We start from the raw sequence: 11481 nt of genomic DNA on the forward strand, positions 1-11481 counted from the left end.
TCTCATCTTTCTCTTGATCTCTGTGCCTTGGAGGCATCTCTGAAATACCTGTTTTGTTCTTGCCATTCATGTGCGTGGAGAGGGCGATGGGCTCGTCTCTGTCTGTGGCCTGCTTCCTGTATGAGGAACGTTTGGATGATGGAGCTTTGTGACGTTCTTGTTTGTGTGGTGGGAGGACCAGCCATCGAGCTGTGGTCAATGTATGATGGCATTGGAAAGTGATGAGTGAAGTTGTTCTTTTTGCACAAGCTGGTACTGCCATGGATAACCTGCTCTGTCATCACGCGCAGTGGCACCACACGGCACAGGCGCTGGCTGGTGGAGGCTGTGGCCTGAGTCTGGAGGTTTGCAACCCTGCTGTATCCAGGAAACCAGCCGTGTCTGGGGGACTGGATCAGCGCGTCCAGCCTGCAGTGGCCTGATTAAACATAGACTCAAGAGATCTTTACTGAAAAAGTAAAATAAAAGTCAAAGCACGCCAACAGCAGAATGCAGCATACAAAGCAGGCAGACCAGAGAGCAGAACGTGGAGGTATTTTCTGCAGAAGGCTGTGCTCACTGGTAGGCCAGTTGGGCTTACGGCTGATTCTTTTCCAAGCAAAGGGAAGGGACCACCACTAGCTGAATTAGAAACCCTTAACTAGCCTAAGAGCAGAGTCATTGAAAAGTCCGGCCTCCCTGAAGTTCCCCACAGCCAAGCAGGCTGGGACAGGGCGGTAGGCTGTCTCCAGGGCAGCTAGCCTTGTGTTCCTGTGCAGTGAACTCTAGCGATGGAATCTGAAAGTATCTCAGATGCAGACCCATCCGATCTCTTCAGGACTATATTGTAATCATGGATACACATGCTGCACATTTCACGTTTCCAGAGGTTTCTTTTTCTTTTGATTTTCTTCTTTTTGCTCATCTCACATCCCGGAATGAAGGAGGCCACAGCATGACGGTGCAAAAAGGGTGCAAGAACTTCAAGCTCTCTTTAAAACGACATTTTTCTTTGTGCTTTCACGTTTCTTATTGTTTTTCTGTGCACGACTGGCTTTCTAACATGCTTTGTTATGGAACTCTCACTTGTGTCTAATGTACTGAAATACTGTTACAGTCTTTGTAATGAACGTTGTGTCAAGAATAAAATGAAATGTGGGTGTGGGGACATTTGACAGCATTGTTCTAGTTGTATCGTTGAACCTTAAATGTGTAATGGTTTGTTTAAAGTAGTGTAAAAAGATTTCAGAAAACTTGTTTTGAAAAAGACTTGCACGAGGCCTGATTCATTTAAAAATTTTCAAAGCCCTATTCAATTTCTGCAAATTCATTTCCAAAGCTGGATATGAGATTCAGTTTTAAAACTCCTTGTGTTCCGGACTCACCAGACTCTAACCCGTGACTAGGAACTGAAGTGGTAATTGATAGAAACTAAGCATAAAAATCAGCCTGAGTTGGGAGAAAATGATTCTTTTGTGTGTGAATTCATCCCACAGTAAAATAAAGCAACCAAAAGTAACATCGTAATCTTTAAATTTTGTTTTTAACCCAATCATTAGTCCTTTCTAAGTTGCTTTCTTAATTCTTCTAAAATCCTTTTCATTCAGTGTATTATCCTTCAACTGTTTTAGAAATTATCCTAGAAGGGCTTTACTGAGTTGAAAAATTAAATGACCCTTTCTAGGGGATCCCTTAGCGCTCATCAAAAACGCTTTCTAGATCAGTCCCGATACCACTTGAAATTGAGGTTCACTCACCTTTGAACATTGTGAGACTACACTGCTTCCTCCACCCCATGCGGCTTCTCCTGGGGTAGGCAGGGAACCCAAATCTCAAGCAAGGCAGGTGGTGACAAAGTTCCACAGGTGATCCTAATATATCTGTGAGCCCACTCCCACCCCATGGTCCTCCAGCCCCGCCCCTCCCTCAGGGGAGATGGGTTCCATAGTGAAACAATTTGAAGAGACGAGGTTATTTTACTACATTATGCTACATTACTACACTTAATACATAATTCATGTCACTATTAGTAATTATCGGATGTATTTATTAACATATGGATTACATTACACATTTATATCTGTCATTTGACTGGGGCCCAAGTCACAAGGAAGCCTTTGGCATGACCAGAGTTAGAAGTGCGTGGAATAATAATGTGGAAGGAGTTGTGTCAAGATTCAGTGATCTCGCCATTTCAATTGGAGGAAGTCTTCTCATTTTTAAACAGTAAGCTGTCTAAATATGGAAACTTTAGTGGAAAAGATTGAACTTGGGAGATGATGAAAATTTAAGCTGTACAGTTGAGAGTCAATTGGAGGAGGATTTATTAAATGGAAAAAGATGTACTTTTTATTTTGAAAGAGCAGAGGGGCCATTTTTAACCAGTAAACTAAACTAACATGAAACGGGCTTCAGTTTTTCGTGAATCAGGACTTGTGACTCTTCAGCTGTGCTTGTTAAGTGTGCACGAGTCATTTTCATCAGCCTGGGTGTTGTTTCATACTTTGATGTGTAGTCTCTCTTTGTAGGAGGCAACTTTGAGACACAGTCCGCACCTTACTCTCAACTAGGCAAGTATCCTTGTTGTGTTGTTATCTGTAGCTGATGGGGCTGGCACTCCACTGCCTGCGTAGAGTCAATCACACAGCTGATTTTATGGCAAAAGATTGTCTAATTGTCATTCAACTCCCATCACAACAGTTTCTCAGATGCTTAGAAAAATGGAAAAGATCCCTGTATTTTTAAATTTTATGCCTCAAAGAAGATGACTTTTTCCCCAGTTTTCGTACACATCATGCAAAGCGCTCTTCACGAGCACTCAGCGTGGGTAGAGGTCCAAGTCAGACGGACGCCTGCATTGTATGTGGTGTTTTAAATTGAGCCCTTTTTTGGTATTTGTCCGTCGAAAGAGACATGTTTTGTTACCAATGTCAATTTTGCTTCCTATTTCTCTCTCCCATGCCTTTCACTTGGAATGACCACAGTTGACATTAAAAAGCTGTTGGCAGGTATGGAATAACTTTACTCTCTTACAAATAGCAAAGACCACAGTGCGAGGGAGGTGGGCCCCGGCCATGAGGCAGCAGCTACGCTCTGGAGGGTGTTGTTGGAGGCCGCGTGTGGAATTCGGGGCGTAACCTTGTGTCCGGAGACGGCCTTCTCTCTATGCCTAACATCCAAAATACCTACCACTGCAGCAAAATATCTTACGTGTAGTCTCAGGAGTAACACGCAAACTGTGTTTTCAAGTTGTGAAGGAAGCAACCTGTCTTATGTCCTAGTCGCAACCGCTCATGAAATTAGTTTATGTTGCTGCCGATAGCTTCCCGGCTTTTGAGCTGTCACTGGCACTGAGGAAATTTTCAGATGACTGGATGTTAGCACTTCTGCCAGTGGGCTGTTTCCTGGTCTCACGCAGTGTTTTATCCCTCCTCATCTAGGACTCTAGATCCTAGCCTCCCGCCTCAGGGTTACACAGGCATCTTAGCACATCCCTCTCCCCTTATGTGTCTGGCGCACTTTTCTGCCAGTCACCGGGTGAAGGGACTTGCACCTTCCAAAATCGATGCCACTTCACTCCCGGATCACTCGGTTGGGAGTGCAGTCCGAGCCAGGTAACCCCTGCTGAGTTGGTCGTGTGTTCTCTGTCTGCTTCTGGGCGCTGAGTATCGCCTCCCAGGATGTGCCCCATCTGTTCACTCACGCCCCTCAGGCCCTGGTGCCTCCTTCCTGCATGGCAGCATGCACAGGGGACATGATGCTCCTCACCCGCCCAGGAGTGTGCTGTCCTCCTCAGTAACCCCATTCCTTCTGTGTTCCCAGTGGCCTGGTTTGCTTTCGACCCTGGCTCGGCGCACTCTGACATCATCTTCTCCAATGACAACTTGACTGTGACGTGCAGTAGCTATGATGACCGGGTGGTGCTGGGGAAGACCGGCTTCTCCAAGGGCGTCCACTACTGGGAGCTGACTGTGGACCGCTATGACAACCATCCCGACCCAGCCTTCGGCGTGGCTCGCATCGACGTGATGAAGGATGTGATGTTAGGAAAGGACGACAAAGCTTGGGCAATGTATGTGGACAATAACCGGAGCTGGTTCATGCACAACAACTCGCACACCAACAGGTACCCTGCAGCCCCCGAACCAAGCCTTCTTCACGTTGGCTTCTGGTCAAGAATGAGAGCCCAGGTCCAGAGACCTGTTAGATAGACAGCAGTAAAGATGGCATGCAGTGGCACAGAATTTGACTGCCCTTAGCTGAGTGCATCCTGGTGGTTTATTTTTTTGCATGACGGAGACTTGAGCACATCCTATGTCCTTCGTTGCTCTATTCTGCCCATGCCTAGAAACTGAGAATTCCCATTGTAGGAAAACATTCCAGGATTCTAAAATCCAGACCTACAAACTATCAGAAAAGCCCTTTTGGACAAGTTACTTAGTTTTTCTGAACCTCGGTTTCCAAATCCACCAAATTAGGATAATAATATTTTTCCATGAGGGAGTGTCCCCAGATTAAATGGGATCAGCAGAAGTGCCTCACACAGAGGCGCCTGGAATAGAAGCCATTCTCCTTACCAGGATTATTATCGATGCCACTGCTCACAATAGCAGCCGCTCATTGAACTAAATGTTATAGATGCCAACTTGGATATCTTTATGCTTGAGGAACTGTCTCATTGTTGGGTGAATTCAGAGCACCCGGTTTGCTGGGAAAGAGGACACGGTGCTTTCCTTGCGTTTCCTCTACCACCAAAATGTAGGCGATTACAGTTCAACCCCTACCATGATGTTTTCCCTCATCCCTTTTTCGTTGGGTTTGTGTTTCCTTCTTCAAAGATATTTTTCAAAAATTTCCTAGGCAGAGAAATGTCTCTCATGAGCCCTGGTCCGCTTTATTCTCCAAGATTTCCCCAGGATACATTCTCACTGGGGTCCCTGAAAAAAAATACAGTTGTGTCCAGTCATATCCAGAGGAAAGTGAGCCAGGCATGATGGAGAGCGGTTGCCACCGTGTCCCTCATCACAGTACCGTCGTCACTGCCCTTCTGTAGCTAGTAGGGCTCCCAGGGCCTCCACGTCCTGTCCCCGGCATAGTTTCTGTACCAGTCCACGCGGGTGTGTCTTATTCACGATCACTGGAAGTGAACACACACGTTTCAGCCTGGTATCCAATCCGACTGGATGAAGGTGCACCGTCCTCTGTGGTGGTGTGCGTGTGAGGGAGCCCTCTTAGCAGATCCCTGATGCCAACACCCACTACCATGCCCACTTCCCCCTTTGGCGTCTTTATTTTGGAGAGAAGGAGTGATCATAACACAACTGACACACCGTGCAGGGAAACATTCTTAAAGCTGAACGTGTCTGCCTGCGTGCAAACTGCACACATTGTGGGAGCTACGAATCAACAAGACGCAGTTTACAGACCTGTCTGTGACGACTGTGTACAGTGTGCATTCCGCGTGCCGGGGGCAAGAGCCACACTCCTCGGTTTCTATGCTCTGCAGAGAGGAGGCTGAAATTCAGTAGTGCTCGATCTCAGAGCGGGAGAGGACCCATCCGATCGCCCAGGCTGCAGGGCTCCTGTGAGACCATCAGCGGAAGCATAAGACGCGAGTCTTTGTAGAATGACGTTTGAGTGCAGGGACCTTCAGCTCCCTCCTGCAGCGCATTTATTTCACTGTACAGGGGAGAGTCCTCTTCTCTGATGTTGTCATTTTACAGAGAGCCTCCAACTTCTTAATTCGAACTCAACAAGCCAAAAGTTAGCATCTTTCTGGCATGAGTTTTCTGTTTAGTGGAGCATAAGACCCCAAATCCAATTTTTCGTGCATATGTTTTAGGTTCGCCTTAAGTGCCTCTTCATTTTGACTTTCAAATTAAATCGTGTTGAATTGAATGCGGTTTAGTTCGCATCATTTGTGCAGTGTGCGGCAGCTGTGGGCTGAGCTCTGACAGCCCACAGGCGACTTTCTGTGTCTTTGTCGCCTTGTTGTCCACAGCCGTGCTCACCCTCAGCAACAGCAGAGCAGCGGGTTGACCCTCCACATTCTCAACACAGCAGCAGCCTCCACGGGAGTGAAAATTACTTTGCGGGGCAAGCAAAGCATCTTACTCTCCTTCTCTGTAAAGCACAGATACACATGCAGCATGTAAACAGGTGCACAGTGTAGCTGTGGTATCAAAGTTTTGTACGAGGAGGAGCAATTAGGGAAAGATATGTTTTAAAGGCTCCTGGGGTTGGGGTGGGGTGATCGTTTGAAACAGGTTGAGAAACAGTGGTTTAACCATGAAGCAGGAGCTTCTGGAAGGATGACGGGAAATGAAACGCAGCTGTTCTCTTTCCCACAGAACTGAGGGAGGCATCGCCAAGGGGGCCACAGTTGGGGTGCTGCTCGACTTAAACAGAAAAACCTTGACGTTCTTTATCAACGACGAGCAGCAGGGGCCCATCGCCTTTGAGAACGTGGACGGCCTGTTCTTCCCGGCCGTCAGCCTGAACCGGAACGTGCAGGTAAGCGCCCCGGCCGGGCTCCCGGGGACGTGGGGGGAGGAGGAGGGAAAGGGATGGATGCTGACACCGGTGATTCCCGGCCAGCATGGCCCGGGTTGGATGTGGACACAGTCACCGACAGCAAGTGGGGAGCGGAGCTCCACTCCTGGTTTGCTGGCCACAGCCACTCCGAGCCTGGTTCGGCTCTGGTGGAAATGGATCGCCTGAACCAGCTGCCGTGGACACAAGAGAGACAGTTGCCCAGAGCCCGGCGAGAGCTGAGAAGGGGTGTGGGACTGAGGTGTCCCCAAGTTGTCAGAGCCCTGAGCCCTTCCCGCGCCCCCACCGGGTTCTGTTGGTGCCGTGGGGACGTCCCTGCCCACGAGGTGGTGACTCAGGTTTACTCTAAACAGAGAACCACCTCGCCCTCCTTCCTGGGCCCGGGTCTGTTGAGGCCTTGGAGGGTCAGGCCCCATTGCAGCACTGCAGTGTTCACCCGCGAAGGCCTGTCCTCTTGGAGCACAGTCCTGGCTGTGGAGACGGGAGACAGACCACTGTGACGACCACAGTTCCTCCACTAATTATCCGGGTGTTAGGAGGTGGCAGGTGCACCTGAGGGAAGAGCAGTGGTGGTGCGGGGACTAGCCGGGCCGCCGTGGGGGAGGTGGCCGTGCTCCTAACAGGTGGTCCGTGCCAGTGGGCAAATGGGGTCACAGAGAGCTGAGCCTCGAGGGAATGAGGGTCGGAGCTGGGGGGCTCTCCAGGCAGAGGGAGCAGCCGCACAGCTTCTCAGGCTGGAGGGGCCTCGCAGGGGCAAGGAGGGACCGAGGGGCCAAGGCAGATGGGGCAGTGGGGAAGGTCACAGCCCCGCAGGCCCTGCCAGCACTGCTCCACCCAGGCCTCCCCTCCCCTGAGCGGGAACCTCACTGTCAGCTGAGAAGCTGGTCCGGCACGTGGCTGCCATAGACGGACAGACCTGGAGGATCAGAACCCTGCGGGGGTTTGCTCTGTTCAGAGGCAGCGTTGGGAGCATGAAAGTCCACTGCTATCAATATGTGCAGTCAAAGCAACCACAACCCAGTGGCCTCGCCCTTCTCAGTCCCTGCAACTCCATGGGGTTTTCTGGAAGGCTGAAACCTAATCCTTCAGAGTTCAGCCTCTACATTGGAAGGAAAAAACCCCTAAATTGCCCTAGAAGTGAGTCTTAGAAAAACCTCATTCAAAGTTTTCCACATTTTCAACTGTTTCCCTTACAAGAATGTTGCACTTGACACTCTTCAGGGGTCTCCAGGACATTCTGAGCATCTTTAGATAAAGACTCTTAGGCTGGGGAGGACGACAAGGGACAAGAAGCGGGGAGACGACGGTACGGCATGAGATCGTTCCAGCCTTGCCGTCGAGGTGGGAGGTTGGACAGAGGGCAGTGGAGTGTCAGTGCCTATGTTTCTGCACACCCAGCCATCTTTGGGGCAACCCCCAAATGAGAGGTTTATCCTGGCTGGAATAACCAGTGGGCCAGTAGTAGGGGAGGGTTGTGTGCTCATCTGTTCTCTCTCGTGGGTTTTACAGTGGTGCCTGTGAGGTGGCCAACAGGCTTTGCTCCCTGAAAATCAATTCCTGTGTCTTCAGTCACAGGGACACAGTCTCCTCAGAGTCCTTGAAAGAGGCAGGTGGATGAGAACCATATTATCAAGTGTCTCCAGGATTGGGAGCCCACCTTGGTGGCCAGGTTCTCAGCACACGCAGAATATTTCTGGAATTCTCTTTAACGTCTATGAGAATAGACGTTAAAGAGAAGTAAACAGATGCCCACTTGAATTAGGAACACCTGCCCCTCCGTGCCCTGGGGAGGGGATGCAGGAGGCTCCTGCCAGGCCTCCAGGACTCACAGTCTCTTCCCCCAGGTCACGCTGCACACTGGGCTCCCGGTCCCCGACTTCTACTCCAGCAGAGCATCAATAGCCTAAGGATGTGCTGTGGCGGCACCAGCTGCCCGTTCTTCCCCCGTGCCAGAGCGACAGCAAGGAGCTCACGTCAGAGAGCTGGGAGGAGGGGCCGGAGGAGGAGAGAAAGCTGGTCCTCTGGTCTGCACACCCACAGCCCCGCGCCTCTCCCTTTGAGCTCCCTACGGCTGTGACGCCTGTGTTCGCCTCCACAGTCAGCAGTTCTGACCAACCCAGCACCTAGACAGCCCACCCCTCACTCTGTTTCCACTCCCAGATTTTGCTTTTATTTAACTAAATTTTTTATGTAGGTGAGTTATATATATATTTTTTTCTGATCATGTTATTGGTGACTTACTGAACTGGCGCTGCCAGGAGGAAGTTCTCCTGCTCGCTTTCTTCTCAAGCTTTCTGACAAAGATGTCGGGAGAGGTAGGGAAGGAAGCAGGAGCTGAACTGGGAGCTTGTGCCTCACCTTGGAGAATGTTCCTGTGCTCGTCCCGCTGGGGCGGTGCTGGCGCGGCATAGCTCATCTTTGGGAGGAGGGCAGAGAGAATGTAGCACTGAGAAGCAGTGACTACCCGTTGAAGCACAAAAACGTCAGCCACACATCACACAAAGGTTGGTCGTGGGGTAGCTTCACTGGGACGGCTGGTTCCTTAGGACAGGCCGGAGACCCTGGTCACGAAACGAAATTGGAAAGTCTGTAGACATTGGCAGACCAGGGGCCTTAATGATTTGGTTCATTTGTTTGATACAAGTGTTTAATGGAGAGCCTACTATGGACCAGGCACTGTTCTAGACACTGGAGACACGGTGCTGAATACACAGGCGTGGTCTCTGCCCACCTGGAGCTTACGGGAGCAAACAGAAAGTTACATAATGACAAATTGTTACAAGTGCTAGAGAGGAATCAACAAGGGGCACAGAGGCTCATTGGTAAGATCTTCCAGATCCGCTATCCACCCGTTGTGGCCACGGCACCAGAAATGTACCAGCTCAATGCCTTTCAGCCGCACAATTTTAATCATAGTGCCTGCTGCCGTGCATCGGAGCCCTTCCCTGGTAGAGCTGGCATCAGCATTCTTATTTGTTAATGCTGCACTGCTACTAAGCCTTAAAAATGAGTGTGAAAAACTACAGTGACCAGAGGGAGGAGGACCCGTCCCAGGGATGGGATCTTAGGTTGCAGCCCACGGCCCTCACGTTCTCAGGATAAACACGCCTGTCTCATGTGTACTGTCTGTGCCTGTTACAAGTGAGAAACCCATCGCTCTGCTACCATTCACAGCCCCACTCTCCAGAGAAGTTCAGATGAAGACCGGAAGAAGATGAAACTGTACGTCATCGCTGACTGACCGCAAACTCAGACAGCTTTCCACTTCTATAGGGGGACGGGCTTCTCAAGTCACCCTTCAGATTCTTAGTTTGTCATTGAGTTTTAGAAAATGTAGCACCTGGAAAGAAGTTCTGATTAGTTGTCTAAATATTCGCCAGTGAGCCAAGAAATTTACTGTGGAAAAACAAGAATAACAAGTAGAAGGGAAGAGGGGGGATGAGAAAGCTAACAAAAAGTTTTGGCAAAAAGTACTACCTGTAAATAGCTAACGATTTTCTCTTCTGCTTCCTTGACTTGGGTGGTCTCCGTCAGTCACAGTGTTCTCCTAGGTGAGCGCACCTGATTTATTGAACGGGTGCTATTCTCTCTGTGCCCTTCCCGGGTTTTCTCGGCTACAGAAACGCTCTGTTGCAGGACAACACCGGTTTCACATTTGATTTACTCTCCACGGAGACTCGATGGCTGGGCCGCTGTAGACTCATAGTTACTCTTGTTCTTTATTAAATTCGTCCTGCTAATTAGATTTCCAGTGACTTGTAACACAGAGTTTTCACAAAATTGCTGTTCTAGAACAATTACAGAACAAAGCATATAGCTACTGTGCTAGAAAAAATGGATATTTCTGGTGTGCCAATAAATGATTTTTATGAGAGAACATCGTGTGTCTCGTTAGAATTTCTCAGTCTTTGCCTGTTTGGGATGACAGTTGGCCTTTTTCAGAGCAATGTTTCTTCAGCAAAGTGTAATTAGAAGACCCCCAGTGTTCTGGAAAGCACCTGCTCTTCACCGCATTCCCTCGGGAGCACTGGCACTGTCTCTGGTGGCCCTGAACTCCCGAATCTTAGCTTAGTATGAAACAATTACAGTTCAGATGCTGCTGGGGTCAGCCTCCAAACACTGGGGAGTTCCTTTCACAAACCTTCTCCTAAAAAAGCCACAAAGACTTGGAACACATAGTGTCACTGACTTTTTCAAACCCAGTTCCTTCACCATTTCTTTGAATGGCTACACAATACAATTGTTTTTAAATAATTGCAACACATCTCCCTTTCATTGTCACTAGCCTCTTAGAATGCACAGTGTTTGTTTTCTATTAAAAGAAACGGACCCCCTAAAAGTGTATGGTGTGCGTTCCCACGTCAGAGTGGAACACGAGGCAGGTGGCGCCAGCTGCTCTGTGCCCCCGGGGTTCTGTGCATTCCTCTTTCCTCATCCCTCGCCCTGGGACTTTCTCTTCTTCTTCTGTTGGCCCCACCTCTCTTCCAGGTTTCCTCTCTTCTGTTCACTACCTAATGGGACACTAGCCATTTTTTACTTTTCTCGTGGCACGAAGGTTAACAGAACTTCTTTTTTTTTTTTTTAAAGATTGGCACCTGGGCTAACAACTGTTGCCAATCTTTTTTTTTTTCTGCTTTATCTCCCCAAACCCCTCCGTACACGGTTGTATATCCTAGTTGCATGTCCTTCTAGTTGTGGGATGTGGGACGCCGCCTCAACGTGGCCTGACGAGCGGTGCCATGTCCCCGCCCAGGATCCGAACCCTGGGCCGCCGCAGCGGAGCGTGCGAACTTAACCACTCGGCCACAGAGCCGGCCCTGGAACTTCTGATCCCCACTATCCCTCATGGACATGATTAAGTGATTTGAAAGAAATCATCCTATTTTCTGGAGATGAGATCTCTTGTTCTGCCTCTGATGTGTGCATGAATCTTTTGCCCATCTAGTCGAC

General features: G+C 49.3%; 1 protein-coding gene across 1 annotated transcript in view; it reads left to right on the plus strand.

Moving 5' to 3' along the window:
* The window catches only part of TRIM9 (tripartite motif containing 9), a 150129-nt gene extending 139759 nt beyond the window's left edge, over nucleotides 1-10370 (plus strand). The window contains exons 10-12 of the mRNA XM_046655063.1: nucleotides 3802-4105; nucleotides 6330-6492; nucleotides 8376-10370. Coding sequence (XP_046511019.1) covers nucleotides 3802-4105; nucleotides 6330-6492; nucleotides 8376-8438 — 530 coding nt within the window. The 3' untranslated portion in view covers nucleotides 8439-10370. The remainder of the gene's footprint in view (nucleotides 1-3801; nucleotides 4106-6329; nucleotides 6493-8375) is intronic.
* The last annotated feature ends 1111 nt before the right edge of the window (nucleotides 10371-11481 follow it).

The sequence above is a fragment of the Equus quagga genome, chromosome 2 (assembly GCF_021613505.1).
Source record: "Equus quagga isolate Etosha38 chromosome 2, UCLA_HA_Equagga_1.0, whole genome shotgun sequence".
Lineage (NCBI taxonomy): Eukaryota > Metazoa > Chordata > Mammalia > Perissodactyla > Equidae > Equus > Equus quagga.